At 39.4% G+C, this 23,913-nt stretch overlaps 1 protein-coding gene and 1 long non-coding RNA gene across 6 annotated transcripts in view; one reads left to right on the top strand and one right to left on the bottom strand.

The window, feature by feature from the left end:
* The window catches only part of LOC135184551 (uncharacterized), a 37,662-nt gene extending 27,198 nt beyond the window's left edge, over positions 1 to 10,464 (top strand). The window contains exons 2-3 of the long non-coding RNA XR_010306089.1: positions 4,923 to 4,998; positions 9,469 to 10,464. This is a non-coding gene — a long non-coding RNA (uncharacterized LOC135184551). The remainder of the gene's footprint in view (positions 1 to 4,922; positions 4,999 to 9,468) is intronic.
* Positions 1 to 23,913, bottom strand: part of NFATC3 (nuclear factor of activated T cells 3) — a 67,512-nt gene that overhangs the window by 14,593 nt on the left and 29,006 nt on the right. For 4 of the 5 annotated variants that reach the window (XM_064160422.1, XM_064160419.1, XM_064160421.1 and 1 more), the window contains exons 4-9: positions 12,599 to 12,798; positions 11,283 to 11,455; positions 10,427 to 10,567; positions 9,181 to 9,236; positions 8,425 to 8,551; positions 6,748 to 7,800 (exon numbers count right to left, since the gene is read on the bottom strand). In XM_064160422.1, the coding sequence (XP_064016492.1) occupies positions 6,748 to 7,800; positions 8,425 to 8,551; positions 9,181 to 9,236; positions 10,427 to 10,567; positions 11,283 to 11,455; positions 12,599 to 12,798 (1,750 nt within the window). Of the gene's footprint in view, positions 1 to 1,306; positions 1,559 to 6,747; positions 7,801 to 8,424; positions 8,552 to 9,180; positions 9,237 to 10,426; positions 10,568 to 11,282; positions 11,456 to 12,598; positions 12,799 to 23,913 lie in introns of those variants that run through there. The other variant, XM_064160423.1, reaches the window with a different exon arrangement.

Genomic DNA, 23,913 nt, shown 5'->3' with positions numbered 1-23,913 from the left:
AGTTAAACAGAACTTGGGGTACCAGCTACATGTGTATTAAAAATGCATTTCTACCTCAATCTCATAAACATTTGAGAGGTTATTTCCTTAAGCAATAAAACACACATTTTTAGTACCCCAAAAATATAAGCTGATTGAAACTATTAAACTGGAATTAACAAACCCAATCCACTGACATCCTCTCTGATAAAATATTAATACTTTTATTAACCTACTCTCTCTTCACTCCTTTACATAAAGAAATGTTAAGAAAATGTTTAAACCCTTAATTATCTGTACCAGATGTAGGTCAAAGCAGTAAGTCAACTTAAAATGGGGATTTTCTTATGGATACAGGCAAACCATAAAGCTCCTGGAGTTGTGCCATTGGGTTTTCAGAATCTTTTCCCACAGGAGTCAGGCAGCTTTGCTTCATGTCACTCTATTCAATTAGCAATTCATGCTGTGTATCCTGTACTACTCTAATGGACTGAAATAGGGCGTAGTCAGCAGTTGTGAAACTAGAAGGCATACTAGTTTTAGAACAGTAGATCCCCAAAATATTCCAGAATGCAGGAGTGTTTGTGGTGTCACTGGACTGTGTGGCACAGAGGAGAAATTTGGAATAGGTTCTGCTGAGACAAGTTTGCTCTAATGACACAGCAGATCACATGAGCTGTCTAGGTTTGGTAGGACTGCATCACCCACCTCTTAATTCCCATGTTTTACAGGACAGAGGAGTGAACTACTGTATTTACAGAGATGATGAGAATCAGGAAATACCAAAGAACATGAAGGAAATATTGCAGTGCACACTTCCTTAGATACAGGCCTTCTTCTGTCCACTCCAGACAGACTTATCAGCTGCATTCATGTGAAGAATCCCTGCAGCTACATCCCATGGGTTAGTGCAGTATATTTAGCTTAGTTTTTAGTCCACATGACCAGCAAGTACTGGTCAACTTCCCTTAAAAACGAAAAGTTGCCAGGCTATAATTAACCCTCCGTCTTCTGTGGGGTGGAGCAACTAGCTGATTATGTTGGTTTGTGTTCAAAACCAGTCATATGGCAGGCCATGTTTGCAATGGCAAACCATCAAGTACGTAGTGGGCCGCCTTGCAGTGTCTTCAAGACGTAGAACGGGCTTACTTTTACTAGTTTTGGAGTTCAGTGACAACTTTACTTGGTACTTGATCGACTGATAAAATTAGATTGTATGACGTGTTAGGAGGAGCAGAGTTTTCCTGTGCACATTGCTTACAGCTACACAGACAGCCTGAATTGTGTCTGCAGATTAGCAGCACAAGTTCTGCAGCTACTGGGTTGGTATAGTAACAAACATCACTGTTATGATGTCATGCTCTGAATGAAACTACCACATTGAAGTCCTGTGTTGACGCCTTTCACCCAAGAGGGTGAGTGTCAGATGAGTCTCACATAGTACAGACCAAGCACGAACTTTGGAGCAGGAGGACAGGTGCTGCACAGTGGAAAACAGTGCAAAAGAACCTCCGTGTATTTTTGCCAGTGTCACAAGGGCATGCCTACCTCCTTCCAGCTCTGCTACAGTTCTCAGGGCCTGCAATGTGATGTTGACATGTAATTTGCATTCAGAGTCAGTTCCTAATGAATTTAGTGCTTACATGGGAATCTTGTTTTGCAACTAGCTGAGCTTACTTTTAATTAGCTACAAAGTATTCTGTAGCTTTCAGAATGACATGAGGAGTTTCATATATTAACTGGTCATAGATACCTGAGGATTTACCTTTAGTTCTTTACACCTCAGCAGTCTGTAACTTGTCTTCTCAGTAGAGCTGAGATCTGGCATAGATTCTATGAATATAGTGAATGAATCCTCGAGAAGATATGACCATAGCATCCTTTGATTGTTGATAACCTCATCTGGGTAACATTCTCTTCACGTTTTTTCACTCTTCCAGCCTTTTCCCTTCAATTAACTGCTCAGTCTGGCATGCTCTCTATTTTATTTGTAACACCCATTTCTATGAGTAGATGCCCATTCTCTTCCAATGTGTTTCAGGTTCTCCCTTATCTCCTTACTCAGCCTGAAAAATGTCACTGCAGGAGCCCATAAGCTTATAAGAAAAAAATGGAATTGTAAGCTGCTTTATTATCATCTCCATACTGCTTGATGATGTAACCTTAATATACAGAATACTAAGAAAGGAGGGGTTGGAACGTGAGCTTACAAAACCATTTATACTAACAGCATTTTCAGAATACCTTTTATCAGCAGCAATATTCTGAGAGTCCCATGTATAATGTGTGTTCTTGTTATGCAAGTCCATGTTGGGTATGCTGCAAGATGCAACATTTTGTCCTGTGCTTGGAAGACAGTAAAAGACCCTTGAATTTGGGATACATGACTCAGGTGTAACTCAAGTTTGAGTTGCACCAGCAAGAAAACAGGTTTTTTAGCTGCTTTCCAGCATACTAAGATGGACTGGAGTATCTGCCAGTTTTGGTCTTTATGTAGTCCTTGGATGCTGTTTGGCAGGACTCTGGCTCAATTCAGAATGACCCAAGTCTTAAATATATTGAGAAATACAAAGCACAATCATTCTCCATTACTTTCTTAACTAGTTGCTACTGTGATTCTCCAGAATCTAAACTGAAGCTATATAAAGAGCTACTTGTAAAGACATACATACTTGCTAGCAAAGATCAGAATAATCTTGGAGCTTCCCAGCAAGAGAATATATCAAGAATGATTAAGATGAATGAATGCAAATGGCTTGGAATTCTCCATGGAATCTGTCTGACAAAGCAGACTTACTGCTTTATGTACACTAAGTAGTTAGAGGATTTCAGTTATGATTTATAGTAAATCCACATACTGGATTTTCTAATCTCCAGCTTTATGTAATGGACATGCAATGAGTAACAAAGTGTAAGAGGATTAGTAGAAGGTCATCCCAATTTGCTGAACACAGCAATTGTGTTAAACACAGTTCCACATTAGAAGTCTCATTGCTGTACAAAGCCATGAAATCCAAGACAAACTCACTCCTAAACTGCAAATCACAAGAGATAAAATTCTAGATCAGCGGTATTAGAATAGGTTTAGATCTAACACTTGACCATGGGATAGGTAAACCACTATACATGAGATTTCTTTCAAAATCTCTGTGTGTTTATGTGAATTACCAAAGCCTCAGCATAGAGCTAGTTTGAGTCTACCTTTGGCTAGCTTGATTTCCAAGTGGGATAGATAGAGAAGCATTATTGGATGTGTATAAAACAGACCCCCAAGATACAGGACAAAGAACAGAAGTGAGCAGCTGCTGGTTTCTTGTCATTTCAACTGCTTGGTTTACACCTAGTTGTAGCCTTAAACATTCCACTGTCTAAACAGGAAAATGTTACCTTGGGGAGTTAGTTTTTTTGAACCTTGTTTTTTCCCTCTAGCACCCTTCAGCAAATCAGCCTAAAGAATAGAAAGATAAGCAAAGGGTACAAAGACCAAGAGCTGTTTTTATGTAGTTCTAGTCCAAAAGTTTATGCAGATCGACAAGTGTAAAGTCCTTAGCTGCAAAAGTAGTGTTTTTCCAAACACCTCGTAAGTAGCAGCACACAGTACACATTACTTGGAAATTGGTTTATGTTTCAGATGTGTTCTGTAGTATCACTGGAATTTCATACTTAGGTGTCCTTCATTTTTGGTCCTTTGTTTCTAAAACTGAATTAGGAAGCATTTCCTGTAGGAAGCAAGGATGGAAGCAGGGGGAGCCAAATAGAAGAGCAAAATCAAGGTGGAGATTAGAAAAACCTAGAGACAATCAATTGTCCTATTGAATAAATGAGACTAGGAAGAGCCACACAAGCTTTACTGGGGGATGGAAAGGCTACTTTATGTAGACACAGATAGAGGATCTGTCTTCACATAATTAAATTCTGATTCTGAGCAGTGCCCAGCTTCCTTGGACTGGTACAGAGCATTGTTTAAGCCAGTGCTCCATTCTGGCCATTGGCAAGTGCACTGGTGAATCCAGATGTGTTGCACCTTCCAGGAGGTGCCAAATCAAGATTAGTCCAGATGCTCTTGGCTGTGTAGTTCTGTGTTAGGTATTGTATTTGGGGTGCTTTGAATAAACCTCAATGTTGGCTGAAGATGCACCCAAGATTCACTTCTCGCTTAAAGAAATACGTGTAACTACTATCTGGACTGCCAATTCTATGTAGGCTGGGGTTTTTGGGTCTGTTTATTTTACTTGTCATGTTGGGGTGTTTATGGATGGTTGGTTTTTTGCTTGAAAAATGAACTGATGCTATGGCAAGTGAAAACACCTTAGTTCTAGGACTTGACATGAGGTAGCATTTCCATGTTACACTCAAATCTTGTTAAAAGTGCTTATTTTGTGGCAAAGAAAGTATCTACAATTAAATTGTGAAATTAGTTTCTTGAACGAAGATTATTTGTTCTGATGGGGTTTTTTGTTTACTTTTTAAAAGACTATTGACTTGGTAATAGAAACCTGATTTATAAAATTTTCAGTTGTCTTTGCCGCAATGTTTTATTTGGAGATGTTCAGTTGCTTTAGTTGATAATGTTTAAAAACATTTTCTAATTAACTATTATCTGGGAGAATGTACTTTGCCCACATTTATTTCATGTATGCAATTGCATTAGGACTTCTTTCTTTCATTGTTACAACATTAGAATAACTGATTTGCAATTTATGTGTAGCTTCTTTTGTACAGAAAGTAAAATTCAATTACAGACAAGAGAGAAATTGAAGTATTTTTTTAAAGCACAGTAATATTGTAGATATGTTAAAAAAAATGTTCCTAAGCATGGTAGAGTTATTATTATTTAAAGCTGATTAAGCAGAGGAAATATCTACTCATGTTGAGAGAACTGAGCAACTTCAAGATTTCTAGAACAGCAGGTTTAAGACTAGACATCCAATTTGTATTTGCAGATTACTAACCAAGAAAACACTGAACCCAGTCCTTCAAGCAATCATCCAATGGCAGCAATATGAAACCAAGCTGAAGGTAATCTTTGTGCTTGCAAAGGGATTGTTGCTGCCATGTACTAGTTTAAGATTTAAAACCATGTTCATTTTTCCATACAGGAAGTGTCTATAGTTTATCAGCTATCAGAACTTATATCAATTTCTACAGCAAGCTTTATTTAAAAAGGAAATTAATAAAGCTACGGCCATTTGACTTGTCTGTATTAATTACACTCCCCTAAACTACTGGCAAATGGCCACACTTCAAATACAGATCTTGTAGCTTTTCCAGCAATTCAGTGTCTTTGTTGGCACAGAAACAGCTGTGTCGTTTCACTGTATTAAGTAATACAAACGATTTCTAAAAGCTACTATTATTTTCTTTCCTCCTACTGTGCATTCATTTGAATTTCTGAACAAGCATAAAGTGCGAGGATGCTCAGAAACACTCAACACTAGTGAAACTTTTCACCCATTACTTGGTTGGAGTTTCTTGATTTCTACATCTCTTTTGTGGGTATGGAGGGAAGAAAGATGAAGAAAGGGTAAGTTTTAACATGATAGTCCTCAAAACATTCTAGTGATTTCTCACTCCACCAGTATAGGTGTAGAAAAAGCTATTTTTTGGGTTATATTCTGTTTTATAAAGCCTTGCTATTTGCTTAGCAAGTCCTTGATAGAATCCACCTCTTCCTCTCTTTCTAAATAAAGCTGATGGATAAACAGTGTTTCTAAAAAGAGAGCTTTGTTTAATTTGAGTGACCATTTGACTGGAAGCCCAACTGTATTATCAGTTTCTCTCGTGTTCTTTGTAGTATGCTGTCTTTAGACGCATTTCTTACTAAAATTTTTTACTACTGCCTGGAGGAAACAATAGCAAAGCTCCTTTTATGGAGGGAACCAGGACTGACATAGAGATTTAACAGACTGTTTGCACTTAAGTCTTTACATTACTGCAGATATAATTAAGTAATTACTAGAGATTGAAAGAAACAAACTGCAACAGTTAAGGCTGTTGTAGAAAAGAGATTAAGATTTACTACACCATCAATACCAAACACCTTCTGCACACCTTGTAATAACAGGCAGCCTGCCATATTAATAGGATTTGAAGGACAAGTTCTTTAATTTGCTTCGCATCTCTGCCTCCAGTGGCCTGAAGTTTAGGGTTTGGGAGATCATTCTTGGCACTTGGTTGCCAAGTATTTGAAGTAGAGAAGTTAATAGCCTTGGTCTTTAGGACTAGAATGTCCTTGTTCTGTTTGTGTTCTAAACAAGTGAATTTCTCAAAAAGGAGAAAGCAAACAGCTACAGTGAGCTGAGGTGCTGATGAGAGTCGCTTCACAAACATCCTGTAGACCATGCTAAGACAGTGCTGAAGTTTATGGACCGTGTTTAAAAAAACAGGAGCTGTCCCAGCTTAAGAGCAGGCTAACAAGGCTCCAAACAATATGCAACTTAAATCTATTATGACTTTCACTGAAACACAGCAGTAAGACAATCAGAAAAGACTTCAGGTTAATTCCTTGTATATAAAGGTGTCTGTGTGTGGATCTTCAACTCTGTTTTATGACAGAAACAGTCTATGGGCAAGTTAGACTAAAGTACTTGAACTTTGTATCTACAACTACAGCTGATAGAATTAACTTTAAATATGTCATGGCTTTGGACACAAAAATTACTGTTGTGATGATTCACAAACTTACTTCTGTGTAGTGTGTTCTGACAAAGCAGCCTCCCAAGCCCACTCTCTAGCTTAAAGTATATCCCAGTATTAAAATCCACTTACCATCATCTAGTGTGATGTCCTGCAGTCCTATTGTTTGGAAGTTCAATTCTCGATCTTCAGGTTCCGGTTTGATGCTAACAGCTGCCCCGTCTGGTGAGAAGGGAGATGAGTCGCACACGGTGTGGTGCATGAGGGCTGGCGCTGCAGTGAGAGCTGCCAGCACTGGGCTGTGTGCCTGAGGGGAGTGCTGGCCGGAGTGACTGGCTGTGGCTGGCGGCGGTGATGAGGCAGGTCCTGAGCTAGGAGACTGATAAGGCATAGGCTGAAGTTGGGGTGAGGAAGGTCCAGACAGTGGTGAATGGACCAAAGGGTGGGAAGCTGTTGGAGATGGGGATGAAGCAGATGCTGGATTGGTAGAATGGTATGGGACTTGCTGCAGCTGGGGAGAAGACTGCCCAAGGGACCGACTCATTGCAGAAGGGATGGAGCCTTGCCCAGTGTTTGGGCAGTGGTATCCCATTGGTGGGAGGTGAGAAGATGACTGTCCTGAATGAGCTGGCTGTGCCAAGGGGTGCCCTGCTGTATTTGATGTTACCACGGAACCTGGATTAGGAGAATGAAACTGCATTGGTGGTAGAGCTTGGCAGTTAAGGTTTATCAAATGAGGTACAGCCGTGTCTTGCTGAAATGAAATAGCATCAAACCCTTGGCTGGAGGCAGAGTTCATAGGAAGACAAGACTGTCCATTGTACACGTCGTTAGACTGCATAGGCTGGTAAGAAGGCCTCACAGAAGGTGCTGATGTTACCTGAAAAGACTGAACCACAGCAGGAGGCAAAACATGACACTCTTCACTTGGACTAAGGTTTCTACCTTGCATGTGTGGCAGATGGGATACTGCTGAGGTCACCATTGCTGTGTAGGGTGATTGAACTGGACACACAAGGCTCCTGGGTGACGTAGACAGTAAATTGTCATGTGGATGCCCTTGCTCCGGTGAAGGCAATTGAGTTCGGATAGAATGCAGGCCCTGGACGTTGCTTGTGTGAGGCAGGGCCAAGGAAGGAACAGCAGGTAAATCCGCCTCATCTCTGTGCTCTTGCTTCATTATGACTAGAAAAAGTAAAAGGCTTGCATTACAATCCTAACCCTTTAGTATCCCCTGATAAATAAATACACACCATGCTTTCCTTAAAGAAATCAGTAGTAGGCAAAGGATGGGGCATTGCAGATCTTGCAGTGACCACTGCTTCATACCAAAGGGAAAGGATCCTGTGGGTTTAACTGTATGTGCAGTCAATATGGAGAGATTTCACTTCTGGCACTGCTGCAAGATGTTTTCTCTTAGGATGCTGCATTGACAGTATCAAGACGTGATTTTTTTAAGTTGTTCTTCTATCTAAACCTGGAGATGTTCTTGACATTTGGGGGTAGGAGGAATGCCTAAAACCACCAGGGTTATTTAGCAGTGCAGCATCTTAGAATCACCATCATTCTCAAAGAAGAACACAAAATTAATCTATAGAAACTGTAACAATGAAATCCCTGGCTGTATATTTACCTTTGTAGCTTATTACTCTACATTTCAGCTTTAGGCAGGCCTAAGGAAACTGTTACACAGACAACTCCAAGTTAGTCATATATATTTGTCAAAGGTACAAGACAATTACTTTCCAATGTCTACTTCAAAAGTCACTTTTTGTTCTGGGTACTTTTTTAAGCTTTTGTATTCAATACCTGGTGTGTAAGTAAAACGTTGAGACTGGCTTTTTTTCCTCTTGCCGTTGCAGAGATAAAACTGCACCTGAACTGCAGCTGTAATGGTTTTGTTATGGTATGGAGGAACTTCAAGTATGATGTTTGCCTATGAGAGTTGAAACAAAGTTTAACATCTCAAATGCAAAAGAAACTTAATTACAGAAAACCTAAACACTTATTACAAAACTGAAGCAAACCAATACTCTGAAATTGGAAAAATGTCAAGTTTCTGCATATTTATATAGTAAGAGAGTATGACGAGCAAAATTGTTTGGAGATTTTTTTCCTTCTTTTAAACACAATTTTTCTGAAGGAAATGCTGTAAGTTAAAACCACATCATATAAAGGATGCTTTGTTTACGTGCCAGAGCATAAAAAAACACTACTGAAGATTTGCCTTTTGGATCATTAAGACAATTAAAAAAATAAACAAGGCACTTCAAATTATTTGTCATCTTAGCAAAATACTACCACTCAGTTGTTTGGTTTTTTTTCCCCAATGAGGAGTGAAAAAAGAAGCTGAATTCATAACAAACACACTATTCCCGGTTCCTTCAAAGCATCATCTTAATGGATGCTACATAACTATTAAATCAATTTTAGAAGTCTCCAGTTGTCTGTCTGCATCAGACACTGATCTGCTTTACTAAATGGTCTAAATTTCAGAATAAAGATGATGTCTACCTTCTCCTTTAATAAAGAAATCTTTTAAAGTAAGAAAAAAATATTTCTCACCCCTTGACACTTCTCTCTAATTATTTTCCCTTCTACCTCCCACTGAGGTCGTCCATCTGTGGAGAGAAATTTAGGAATAATTGAAGAAAAATGCATTTTCTAGAAAACGTAAATACTTAATCCTACAAATAATATCAGAGTACATTTCCTTTCAGTCAAAGAGGCCATTCAATGCACAGATTGTAAAGCACAGAGCTGCTCCTGCCCTACCATTACATCTCATCTCAAATGAGGCAGTCTGTGCTCTAAGGCTACTGATGGATTTTTTTGTTTCCCTGTTTTTGGCAGGCAATTCAATTCTGACCTGGACTTGTGATTATTCAAACAGGCTGATGACGTCACCTGCAAATCACCATGTGAGAGATAGCATATGCCATATATTCATGCACACACCCACAGGTTATACATTCAAAATAAACACCCTCCCCTGAACCAAAAGACTCTGTTCAACTACAGGGTGAGCTGTCTGTGTTGTGAGGGAAATCAGTCACCTTGGTGAACCTCTCTCTGCCTTGACCTAGCATAACCCATTATCCTTAACCTAACTATCAGCTCTCCCTTGTTGAGCTTTGTTCAGTTTATCATTATGCAGCCAGCACGTGTCTCTCTTTTTGGCAATGAAACACTTGACTGGCATGTCAAGCCAACAGCTGTTTCATGCATGTAAGAAAGGTGGCTGCATTCACACCGCAGCTTGTTGCCAGTATCGGACTCACGAGCACTCCTACCTGGTCACAGATACAATGGGGCCACCGACAGAGCTGCAGCAAACGCTGCACACCAAACCTGAGCCATATATTGAGACTAAGAAATGCATCCCCTAAGAGTAGCTTCTACTGAAAAACTTACACATTTACAGGGGGAAAAATAACCAGTAGTGATTTCTAACTAATGGTTACTTCATTGCCTTAGGAGTAAGTCAGTTCGTATGCCATGACGAAATCAGATGCAACACAACATCAATGCCTAACTATATGTTTTCATTGATTCCCATTTCTTTCTTTTGTAATAAGGAGAAAAGGAGATTTGTCATCTTTCAAATACACACAATTCCAAATTAGCTACCCTATAATTGTCTTCCTGAATCAGCTGTACTATTTAATTACCAACTGCCAACCAGCATATAGATCAATGTCCACACTTTCTGTTTCATTTGATTTCTGAAATGTCCTCACTTCTCAAAATAGTGCTCAGGTAGTGCTTCGGGTTGATTAAAAAACCCTCAAACCTGTAAAATAGTACTTACCTTGTCCTTTTTCAAAAAATATAATCTTGGATTCTGGAAGAAAATTGGATCCAGTCACCACCATTTCATGGCCTCCATTTACTGAGCAACTACTGATGCTGTACTTCTCAATCTGAGGAAGTTCTTGAGCAGATCGCTGAGCTTTTAAAAAAAGAAAACAACACACACACCAAAACAATGAAGGTAAAACAAATAATTAAAATCTAATCATAGGCTCATGAAAGCAATGTCACGAGAAGCAGGACTCAAACTAGCACAATCATCTTTTATGTACACAGATCATATTTGTAAGATTTCTTTGGGTCAGAATTTCAACATAATTTTAAAAACAAGCAGTTTCTACTTTACAGCAAAAATTGAGTATCTTGGTTTAGGAATACTGGTTTAAATGTTACTGTGGCATTTAGAGGCAAAATAAATTCTAGACGAATTTCAGACTGTTTCAGGTAATTCTTTGTTGCTAGCATTTAATAACTAAACTCTCTAGAAGCTCAGCTGTTCATTAAACAATACAGCATACAGACAAGTAACAGTATAGACTCCTGTAATTTAAATGGGGCATTAGATCATCCTGAAAGGAATTTTATTTTCAGTAAAATATGTCACCTGCCCCTGCTCACATCAGCAGCTACTGCAGCTGTGTGACAGCAGTATTAGGTTTAAAACCTCACACACTATTTTTCCTCCAAACCTTCAGGCTGCCACTTGGCAAGTACCATCATCAAGTAAAGATGGTTTTGGCAGTTTAGCACATATACATGTGTGTAAGGATGTATAGTTCTGACAATCACTGTTGCCAGAACAACCACACTGCTGACACATGCACAACTATAAATAATAGTTAAAGCAATCTTACAGCATTCAACAGGTATGGAAGCAGTCTGCAGAGACAGGACCTTTCCACTGGGCTGGGGGATGTGCACACGAAACACAAGCCGCACTCTGGTGTTCTTTCTTCCAATATCCGTCTCTCCTTTGCGGAGCTCTATGTCTGAATTGCGAAGCTTCAAAATACCTGCACAATCGATGCTGCAGGCAGGGGAGGATGGATAGATCAAAAGAGAAATGGAAGAAAATTGATCAGACTTTTGGAAAAGTATACTCTGTCAGCCTTTTTTTTGGTTAAGGAATGAAGAGCCTTTTTACTTCTCCACATTACACTCTCTTAAATGTTACTTCAAATGCCTGCTATTGTAAAGACCTGTTAGTCTAAAGCAGCAGCAAGTAGTCTGGAAACATGCTGTGCTCTTAAGTCTCTATCTGCTGCATTTTTGAACCTTCCCAAGATTGTGTTATTGCATCTTGTTTAACCTTCAACTGGAGTTATTAAACACAGTAAACATAATTGACAAGGAGTAGATGACCTGTATTTAGTTCTGTCTTATAGGGCACCAGAGAATGACAGAAGTGTGGCCATCAATCCCAACTACTCTCACACAGAGTTATCCATTATTCATATGTGACACACGTGATGAAAGTGTGTGTGCACATCACAACCTTGCGAGGAGTGCTGTCTGGCACATCATCATTAATTCAGTGTCCAAGAGAACTAGCATGAAGTCTGCAACTGGGAAAATTTGAGTTCAGAAGTCTGCATAAGAAATAAATGTACTATCTATGCCAACAAGTGTGCTGTGCTCTGTCCATTGACACTCCAGCTAGAGCAGAGTAGTTTAATTGTTGCTATAACTAACCATTGCGCTAACTGGATGTTCTGTCTGGCAAGATCTGAACAATCAGAGTAATGAGACTTGAAAAATCACAATTAAAAAAAAAAAAAAAAAAGAGAGAATGTTTACCATGATAGCTGGAGTCCAATCACTGCGCTAAACTAAAACAATCTATCTGCTCAAGTGAAAGACCATATTTCCATTAAAAAAAGTCTTACTGACCAGTAATCCCCCATGCACTTCTACAGCTGTGGAGTTCCATCTCTATATGGGGAAGTATAATCCAAGAAGCACTCATTTATCATCTCATCAATCTTGTGAGATGCCCTGTGTCTCCACTTCTTTACTCCTGATTGCCTAAACACTGGCATGTTTAAAGAGATGTGCCTTCCTTCCTCAGAAGCCCTGTTTGTGGGAAATCTGCTTTCTACACAGTTTTCTTTCACATTCACGCAAGTAAATAAAGACAGCAACTCAGCAGTTACTTTAGGGCAAGCTGTACCTGGCTGACATGTTGTTCTCAGGAAGAAGCGGTATTTCCAGAACCTTTGTGCTGGCAATGATGATCTCCTGACTAGCTGTTGCAACTGTTTTTCCAGTGATCCGGTGCACCTGGTAGAACGCATGAGGTCTTAAGTAGCGATCATCTGCTGTCCCAATGAACATTTGTACGTTTATTGGCTTTTCGCTGTAGCCCAGGAGCTGATGGAAACAGAGATATTGAAATATTAATTGACTTTTGCTGCTTTCCTGTGTGCATAGTTAATACACAACTAAGACAAAGACCCACGAGTCAGAGTATTATCCAATTATGAACTTATTCCACCTCCTCAGAAACCAGGGAACTGAGTACAGGTATCTGCCTCCCCAGTACAAGTATCAGCAAATACATTTATCAGCTATGTCAAAATAGCTTTATTAGTTTTGCCTGTCTCAGAGAAGAAATAATCCTTTTAGCTACAGAATTTCTATGTCAGAGCTATGCTGTATCAGAGGTGCATTTTTGGTAGCCTTTTTAAGCCAAGCCAAGTTACCAGTTTTGCTAAGGTACACCTAGTAACCCTAGAAACACTGAAAACACATCCAAGGTAAAGTTTTCTACTACAGAATGCAGTGGTGAGTTTTATTAAGCTTCAGGGTTTGATGGATCTATTCTGTCAAGACAAAGGGAATGTAATTCATAGCCAGAAAAGTCAAGTATGGTTTATTTTTGGCAAAGAAAAGGTTTCAGAACTGAAATTTGAAAAACGTTCATTTGTGTATCTTTCCTTTTCTTAGATATGACTCACCACCAACAGTCTCTGCTGTCACAGAACCACCTGTTGCTTACCTAACAGCAGTAATTCTATGCACAAAGCACAATGAAACATCAACACCCCCCACCACAAACCAACAAAACCACACTCTGAAAGGAAAGGCTGTTTTCCTGATGGAACACTAGCAACACACTATCTAAAAGATTTCATTTTACAAATTTAACCTCCAGGATTCCTTTAGTCACTGCCATTCTAAATTCAAAGCTCTGAAAGTATGTTTTAAGCCCATGAAGTTCACTTCACCCTCCTACAACTAACTGGCAGACTGAGCCACACTATAAGAGAAACCATGTCTGAACAGCAGGGCAACAGATTTAGACACTATCTACCTGGACATCAGCTTCCACTCAGAGAGAGCCAGACACCTGTTACACATTGTTACTGGTGTGTTGATAGTGGAGCACAGGGACTCTATCAATATATGAACATGTAGTTCCTCTTCCTATGTGATTTGTTTAAAATACCAAGATAATGTATTCATATTTTCTATGAGTCTGAATTATTTTAGGAGTTCTAAAAGAAATTTAAGGACACGTTAGTTCAGCATTTCCAGCAGCCATCTTGCCCCAAGCTCTCAACACTGACTCCATCATCTGTTTTCCTCAGAGTTAAATCTTAACACAATGGAATACAGCCCAAATGTGGCATCAGTCTCATACTGGAAATTATATAAATTATGAGCCAAACCTATTAAAAAACTGGACTAAGTTCCAAATGGGGTCACTGATAAAAGCAAATTTCCAATTAAAGCTATCCTCCCCTTCCTTAACAATGGCCATATACACAACAGTTCTGGAGATCTTGGTAATGGGAGAAAACAGTGGGGGGTGCAGGAGGGAGGCATACTGATAAAACTAAGCTGATCTGTTAACAGTCACTGAAGATACTGTCCTCTAAAGAAGCCTATGCAAAGCCAGAGCTTAACTTAGTGAAGCAAAAGACAACCCATGCCAGCAGTTGTGGTACTGCCTGTGAGACTCTGGCCATACACTACACTGGAATGGCTCAAAGCCAACTCCGACACTGAGGTTTGCCTCCACTATTCTTGAGCAAAGTTCACTCTCTATGGTCACCAAAATATGGGTCTGTTTTTTGCTGTGTATGTTGAGAGGGAGTGGGGTGGGAAAGTCTGGCATAAGATGTCCATCCTATCAACAGAGAAGTTATATATTCAGTGCTGCTTCTGTGATACAAGCTCATATGCTTGTCAGCTGGCTCACATGGCTGCAGTGCAGGAGCCATACCAAAGTGGAAATGTTAAACCATGGTACTACAGCTTCAGAAGAAGTAACAAGAGTCCCACAGCAAGACCCCACAGAGTAGTATCACCTTTAGTCATTTCCCTTCTGGTACTTATGTTAAATTAAAACAAGCACGAAATGCATTACTGTAGTTGCCTTGGGGCATTGCAACAGAACACTTCTAAATTCTATACAGTAATTTAGAAGAAACCCCTGCATGGTGTAATATATAAATAAAGCATCTCATAATTAAAAATAGCCTGTAATAACACCAGACATAACCCTAAACAGTTCATGTGTACTTGAAAGCCATGTGCATCAACTAGTTTCAAAACAAGAACTTGCCCTCTCTCCTCCCCAACTATGTCATTCAGCTGCTTACCTTATAGCTTTGAACTGCTGTAAAAGACTCGCAGTGAAGTCCTGCTCAGGGTACAGGAATATATAGATCTGTACACTAGTAACAGACTGGCAAGGTAACAGAGATCTCATGAATTTATACTTTGCAGGACAGATGATTATTCACAGTAAAATAAAATGAGAACAGCATAGAAGAAAAACAATGTCAAGCCATAAAGATAGCCAAGGTGTGCAAGTCAGTGCGGCAGTGAAGTAAACTGGAAGGCAAAGCAGAAAAGCATAATCCTGTCTCCCAGTAAGAGTGCAATGCTGGGCCTGAGCACCACAACATGCATGAATGAAGGAAACAGACTTGGGCAAGCCCTAAGGTGGCTGCACGAAGTCCTTGTGTTTCCAGCAGCCACATTTACAGCAAAAAAAGACAACAGGCTCCATAGGCTATGGATGCTGACAAGACAGTCTTATGCGCTAGCAAAACCTTGGAGGCAGGGGGACAGTCAAAAACATGCTGACTGAAAAACAATGAGCTAAAAGCCTCCAGGCCTTATTACACAAATTTGTGCTTTAAAGGGAGAATGTCAATTCTAAATCTTGCTTGCTAAATGAGCTGGCAACTCCAGGCGTGACAGATTCTGCAAGAGTGAAACAGAAAACGTACAGCATGCCTGTAACCAAAGACTCTGTAGAGGCCAGCAAGCCAAAGAGCAGGCAGAAAATGACCCAATAGCTTATGACAAGGATGCCTGCAGGTTCCCTGTCATTTCTATTGCAGAATCATTCAAAGCCTTCAGTGAATCCCACAAGCTGTGCCTAGCACCACATTATAAAGACAGCCCATGTCTTTATAAAGTTTATAATGACACCAGAGGCAGTGATGGATCACTGTTAGAATTGTTCCTGACTCTTCAGCAAACTGCAGAGTGCACAAGCAGGTAGGATTACTGGCAGGAGAGCTGAGTCCATTATGAGACTAGTACTGCCAACATGGAGCCTTGCCCATCTCTCCTGACACACCTTTAGAGATTTGTGGATTGCAATGGGTTGGGAAGGTACCCTCAAAGGTCATCTTGTCCAACCCTGTTGCAGTGAGCAGGGATACCTCCAACTACATCAGGCTGCCCAGGGCCACACCGAGCCTCATCTTGAATGATCTTAGTCCAAAATGAACACTATACCTACCTGTGTTTAGGGTGTGATCTTTGTTTCCTTCTAGACTGGGATTTTGACCTAGACCTGGATTCTGAAGAGGAATGAGATTGACTGCCTTTTCTTTCACTGCTCTTTCCAGACTAGCACAGCCGCCTGGAAGGAGCACTACCTTCATCTCCTAGGAACAGTGTCAGCTCTCCCCCAAAAGAAAGTTGATATTTGGAATCTGAATTATCATTATTGACGCAACACAAGTCCTGGCAATAATGAAGGGGACTTCTAAATAACTCCAAATCAGGAAGAATTATCTATCTTTGAATTTAAAATGTATTACAGAATGTTACTGAATCCAACTCCCCTGCTAGTACTACAGGATCATTTAGGGCAGGTCACACAGCAACGTGTGTGGGTTTTGAAAGTGTCCAGAGGAGACTCCACAACCTTTTACAGTTTTGTTCTCATTAAAAAGTTAATAGTTCTTAGTTTCACTGACAGCAAGAAGACTTGCTTATTACTTTGTCTGCTTTACACACTATTCTGTATGTTGAACAGCCCAAGCATTTAAGTCAGTATAAAAAAATACTGCTAATTGTTCTTAAATGAAGATACCTACATAAGTAACTTGAATGAAAACCATACGTTCTGTTCCAATACCTCAGGAAGCTGTGGTATCTGTACTTTTAGTTCACCTCAGTGAAAAATACAAGAAGAACACAAATAAGAACAGTGTCTCTATACAGGCCATAAGTATTTAACACAAATTTAAAAGCCTGCTGGTGAGTGCTGCAGAGTCACCGTGATGAAGACAGGTTATGATAAATTGCCACAGTATCAGCCTGCCCAAGATTCAGTCATGGGTCACTTACACAGAGACAGTAACTTAAGCTACTGGTGCATTTCCAAATATTCCTTCCAGCACTTAGTCCGTGTGCAATCGTAGAACTGCACACTGTGAAAAGAGTTACTAATTTGACTTTAAAAAAAAAAAAAAGACCAAGCACTTTCCCAGGAGTAGCCAACAGTGTGCTGCAGACAACTAGTAAGTTATTGGAGGCTGTCACTACTGACCTCTAGCAACCCTCATGTGTAACAGAATACTGATACACCACCCACTGCTTTGCAGGAAACTCAGCCAAGTTGTTTTTGTGTTTCTATATCGTTTCCATAGCAAAGGTCAGTGCATGCGTAAGTTAAACTAAAGCTGGAAGGCTAAAGACTGGAGGTCACTACAGGATAAGCCAGAAGGGCTCCCTGCCAAAGCACTTCCAGCCCTGTTACTATACTGCAGGCAGTAAACTCATGCATGCATGTCAATACTTAGTTTATAATTTTGCCCAAGTAACTACAAAGACATTAAGTTAATGAGAGAATTTTGGATCAAGAAGTTGCATTTTACATTGCAGAAACACATTTATATGTTCTTAATACACATATGGAAAACTCAAAATGTGGCACATTAGAGCCTATATAGATTAATTTGATCACTGAGGACAGCAGCATTTGAACTTGCAATCCCGTGCTAGTGCTGAGAACCTTTTCCTTACTGAGGAAAGCAAACAAGTCCACATTAACAGGCATCGACCTGGAAAAAAGAAGTTAGCATGTCTCCAGATTACATACAGATTATATTTGGACTGTATCTGGCTCACATGTCATCTGTTCCATGCTCTGATCTAAAGGAAAGCTTTCCACACTCAATGAGCTCTTTTTTTTTTAAGACTCTAATATTTATAAGCTTTACCTTCCCACCTTTTTCAAACAAGAAGGCTCTGTGTTTTCCATGTATTGAGGCAGCCCAAGTATTACCAATCTCTATTCATTCAAATGTGTTATTTATCCACCAGGTGTGATTTGTTAAAACCTTTAACAAGACTTGAGGAAAACCACCAACAGCAAATACACATTTCACAGTAAACAGGCACTCATCAGACAACAGCAGCATACTTTGAAACAGTCTGGTTTTGTGAACCAAAATCCCCTTTGGTTGTTTACAAAAAAAAACCCAATAGCCAATAGTGTCACTCACTTGTGAAGTGATGGCAGGATTTCACATGCCTACTCTTTCTGACTGAAAACTCAAGGAAAAGAAACAAAACCTACTAGACATAAATCTTGGAGGAGAAGGTAGAAAAATAATTTCATTAGCTAAATTTATGCTCGGCAGTCAAGCACTACTATGATACCAGTGACATTCAGACACTGCCAAACCCCATTTGATTGTATTTGTAAAGCAATTATCCTGCAAAACTTTCCAGCATTTATTAGGAAATTGCCATGTTTAACCAAACTTTCACTGGAAATTAATACTCATGTTTTCTTTTATAGGCCTTTGCTTGCTAATTGAAGATGAAGAGTCTATCAACGCTTCAGTGCCCCTTCATCTTTGCACAATTGCTCATGTCCTTACTGGATTTGTAAAAGGGGCTTGATGAGAATGAACCCTCTGACATACAAAGAGGCCTCCCTAAAAATAGACTATAGTCTTGAAACACAAGACATGTCTGAGGAAATGTCTGGGATAACTTCAGTGAGCAGACAACTGGATTAACACCTTTATCTTCACCAAACACACCAGTATCCACGTTAAAAAAACACACCAGTTCAAACATGAAGGGGAAGGAAACACAGCTGTGTAAAGAACTATCAGCACTATTGCCTTCAGATGGACATTTCCTAGGCTTTTCAACACCTTGACATGAAAAGCATGTTGTAACGAGTTATTTCCTCCTCCATAGTCTCATGGCAGCTGCCTGCATTTCAATGACTTGTGTATCCTTAGAACATCCCCTGAAGTTACAAAATAAGGAGGGCAAAAGAGGAGAGTGGAGGTCCCATGATATGCAAGTGGAAATGAAGGACCACACTGTTCTCTTGAATCAGGTCTTTTACTTTGGAACTCTAAATAGTCCTAATAGGAAAGAACTTCTGCTGCCTCCATTTTAGTCCATTTACTAAGTAAAATAATTTAATTGAAAAATTTAAAGGGAAAAATACACCTTTGACATGTTTTGCCCTCTGAGACAGATGTGATCCACGATCTTGGAATCTTTGGACAGCAGTATCAAAGAGGCATGGGTGCATGGTTTGGAACATCTCTCATTTCTCCACAGGAATGTCACTTTTGAGTGGTGTGCAGTGACTTGCCTCTAGAATTGTAAGGCCTGCCTTCTGGTCTAAACCTTGAAGGGCTACTCCACCAGGTTGCAGGGCACACCTATTAACAGCAACCCAGGAATAACAGCAAGGGATGACAAAGACCCAGAGCCACGAAGATAAGCATCATTTGAAACGAAAGGCGCACAATGACCAGCAGCACCATTTATTATTGATTTATCAACAGCTGCACTTGGAAAACCTTGGAACATTCCATTTATATCTAAACCCAAGAAGACAGAGTTCAGAGAAAGCCAGAGTGACCATGGACATGCCTTGTGGCCTCACAGAGGTATAGTGAGTGCTGACCTCCGCTCTCCAATGGAGTGTTTAAAAGAAACCAGAGAAATGGATAGAAAACAACTCCATTCAGATCTATTAGGCAGTATCCCAGGCACTGGCTTGGAAAATCTTAACAGCACATGGGATTTCTTTTATAATTATTTCATTCTGATTCTGCAGGGGCTTTAATGGTACTAAAAGTGAAAGTTCTGATTCTACAATTAAATACATTAAAGCAAAACAACATCTACTTCCCCTTCCTGAGATGCAGCACTCTTTTCTGTCACTTGATTATTTGATGTACCTTTCCATCAACTGAGAAGGAAAAGCATGCACATCCAAAAGGCACGCTCCTTCATCCTTAGTTAAGAAGCTTATCCAAGTAGACTGACTTAAAGACTTTGAAACAGGACAGACACTTGGAAGTCTGAACAAAAACAGTGAGACACAAAAGGACGAGACGTTAATAAACTATTAGATAGTGGCACAAGTCCAATCCAACAATTTGAAGGTCATCCCAAAGACAAGTGGGTGCTGCTCTTGCAAAGGACTAAAGCAACAGTAATGGCAAATATCATTAGTGCTTTGTTGGTCATGATACTGTAAACACAAGGCATACAGAACATACCTTCAGGGTTTAAAAACCTGTTATTTCTATTTCTGAAATCTCACACTTCCACACAGTCACTGACTGCTTACAGACAGAATTGAAGTGTTTCAAATACTCATTTCAGGCATATTTTGAAGCATGTTTTAGCTCAGAGTCCAGTCCCATTCTACACTACCCTAAAAGGGATATCAATTCATAGTGCACACAACCTATAGAAGATCCTATAAATTTGTTCTGCTTTGAAAAAAAATTACTACCTTCCCACATTTTAGTAGACACATGATACAAAAAGCAGACTGCTGTGCTGTCCAGTGTAGCAGTTTCAGTGTGTTTCATGTTCATGTCTGCATGTTCTAGAATGAACTACCTCTGTGAGCAACCTGTTCCAATGTACCACAACCCTTGTAGTAAAGAATTTGTTCCTAATATCCAATCTAAATCTACTCTTCTGTAGTTTGAAACCACTGCCCTTTGTCCTATGCACTACGGACCTTTTTAAGCAATGTTTCTCCATCCTTCTTGTAGGCCTACTTCAGGTGCTGAAAGTTTATTATTAGGTCTCCTCAGAGCCTTCTCTTTAAAAGTCAAAGATGGGAAAATGGGAAGGGTCATGAAACACAGAAAATGTGCTGTTTGTTTGGCTTTGAAATAGGAAGAACTGTGACATATACAGATTACAGTGAGTAGTTACATGAATTTGCCCCAAAGAACACCTGGGTGAAGGTGACAGCCACAGAGTACCAGGCCAACCAACACACATTTAGACAATCTTTCATTAGTGTATTGCACACTGCTCAGTTAGAAACTCTCTTTTAGGTTATAGTTTCTACCACCAGAACTCAGGCAAGGTTTCACAGGCTTTTTGAGAACACATTCCCATTTCAGAATTTTCAAAGTAGTTCATATTTTGTTTACTTTAGTTCAGTTATTTGTTTTTTTCCACTGCAGGTTTTCAGTCATGACTAAAAGATCTGTGATGACTTTGAACAGAGCTGACATTCAGTCCCTCTTTCACAGGTCTCTACTAAAACTCACACAGGAAGTTAGTGTTTGCCTAGTAGAAGCAAATAGTTTGTAGAAGTATATAACTATTTAAATAAACTAGGTTATATTTAATATTTCTTTAACTTTTGATCTTACACCTTACTTCAGCTGTAATACTGCTGAGTTATTCATATGGATCACACAATATTTCTTTCCACTTCTCTGCTACTGCAGAAGCAACTACAGTAAGAATTTTCCCTCCCTATGGAACACGTAAATTATTTAAGAAAAATCAGAAATTTGCAGAAGTTGACTTAAATGGCATGAACATAGGATACAAAAAAGTTACTTTATATCAGAGAGATAAAAGTAAAAAACCCCACATATCCCTGAGAGATCCTTATCATGTGCCCACCTGCTCTTAAAACACTTGTGGGTTTTGATCACATTAGTGTTAACCAAGTGAAGGCTCGTTAAGAACCCTGACCTCCCTGGGTAACAGTACAAACTCATCTAGCAAATTTTAAGTGTAAACTTCATTATGTACAATTTAACCTACAGGGAGAGTGAAACATTCAAGCAGTAGTCATCACTGATTTAGAGTCAGATGAAATGTGGCAGCTAGTTGTTTAAAAGGCTTCACAGATGGGTAAAGCAAGTTCTCTAGCCTACTGAATTGGAAGGATAAAAAACTGACAATGCAATTTCCATATATATGGCAAAAGACCAACACACCACCTTTCTCCTTGCCCACCCTTCCACCAAGATACTATTCCTTTTCTGTGAGAACTGCCACTATTATGTGGCAGATTTTCTACCAAGGCAAAAGAAACTGTTCCAGATGACACCACTTAGCTGGCATATACAGCCAAGAAAGCAGAAATTAAAATGGCAGGTATCTGGTATTTAGAACCTTTTGATTAAAAAATACTGACAACCACCTGGAAACAAGAATTTCGTTAGAGAATCTCCTTCCTTAAAGCAAATGAATCTACAAAGCAAAGCATGATGCTCTGCTCACTTCATTTTCTCACATTTGGAAATAAGCTGATTAAACATAAGCACAAGAGATGATGCCAAATTTGTCAGAAGCTTAGTTTCCTAGCAACAGGTATGGCACAGTATTAGTAATAGATAAATGACAGGCACTAATAGATTAATGGCTTCAAGCTATGTACTTTCATTTTAAATAATACATCAGCTGCAGATGCAGAACTATAGAGGTGTCACAGTTTGGAAATGAAATATTCTAGCTTTGTATAAAGTAACATTAATGAGCAAAACAAATTCTGTAGGAAGCAGAAGTTTGCGGTCCTTCAGGGCACTCAAAGACACAGCAGCTGGGCATCATGTTCAAGGTAGGTCCCTTCCAAATGAAATACTCTATTCACCAACATTCCTTCTTGCCTCTGACATTGGTTAATACACAGTTATTTCACACGAGAAAACAGTGAGCACTTCATTGCAATGAACACACACACACTGGTATAAAGCCAAGAGTATCAGAAAAGTTAAGTTAGAAACAAGTCATAATGCATATCAGGAACAGAATTTGCATAAGCTTCCTGAAGTGCTGTAAAAGATTTACTTTTTGTATTTAAGTAAAGTATTTTTTATCTGTTCACAGCTCTTAAGTATTTACCTTTCAAACTTAGCCCTTCACATACTGTTTGACCCAGCAGTGAGTAAAATGTTAATAAATATTGATGCTTTGTTTCGTAACAACTTCCTCTCTTCCATCAAGCACAATTAATTTCTAATCCAGCTGGAAGAGACTAAATTGCAAACCAGAATATTGATTTGTATTTGTATTCACTGTGATAGCGAATAGAATAATCCATCTGTTTTAAGTATGAAAGTGTCAGACACACAAACACTACCCCCATTTTTTGAAACAGCATCCTTATCATAGCAAGGTATTCCACAGCTCTAATGCACTGCACATAGCTTTCAAATTCATTAGTGTAAGTCATATAGATTACAGATCTGATTTTAATAACTTGCATCTAGTACTGCAGATTAGAAGCATCTAGTTCTGTAAGCAGAAAATATCCTCTATATTTGTCAAATCCATGAACAACAGCAAATACAAGACACAAGTATCCAGGTTAAAAATAGTTTACATGCAATAGACAAAAGCTTAGCAGAGACTAGTCAGCTAAAAATCTCTCATGTTTCTGACCTCATTAATGATGTGTTAAATACCAGTGCCAGCACCTTGGCATGTGAAAGTTGCACCTCCTTGTTCTTCACTAAAGCAACACAATGCTCCGGGTAAAGCAATGTGCCCAGCTGACTTTCAGATTCCAGCCTACTCCAGTCATCCTCAGTTTTCTCTAGCATGCAGCACAGACTTGACCCTTGCCTCTGCGTGCTGAGAAATCTAGTAAGTCTGACAGTAGCTGCTGTCAATATCAGCACCCTCTGTCAGCCAGCAGAGGCCTGGTGCCTTCACTACTGTTCTAAGAGATAATAAAGTTTGCATGATTCTGTTAAGAGAATGAAAATCACACTAGAAAAAGAAAGCAAGAAACAAGTCTTACTTGCCCTTAACCGATAACCAGTCAAAATCTAACAAAACTAGGTAATGCCTTACTTGAGGGAGATGGCTACCATTAAGCTGTGAGTGATAAACTTTGGTTCATGGTGAAGAAAATCAGGTTTAAGTTTACTTCACACATTTAAATGAAAATTAACTTAATTTGTGAGTAGAATTTCACAG

Source organism: Pogoniulus pusillus, chromosome 20, assembly GCF_015220805.1.
Source record: "Pogoniulus pusillus isolate bPogPus1 chromosome 20, bPogPus1.pri, whole genome shotgun sequence".
NCBI lineage: Eukaryota > Metazoa > Chordata > Aves > Piciformes > Lybiidae > Pogoniulus > Pogoniulus pusillus.
This window is presented reverse-complemented; position numbering and strand designations above follow the sequence as displayed.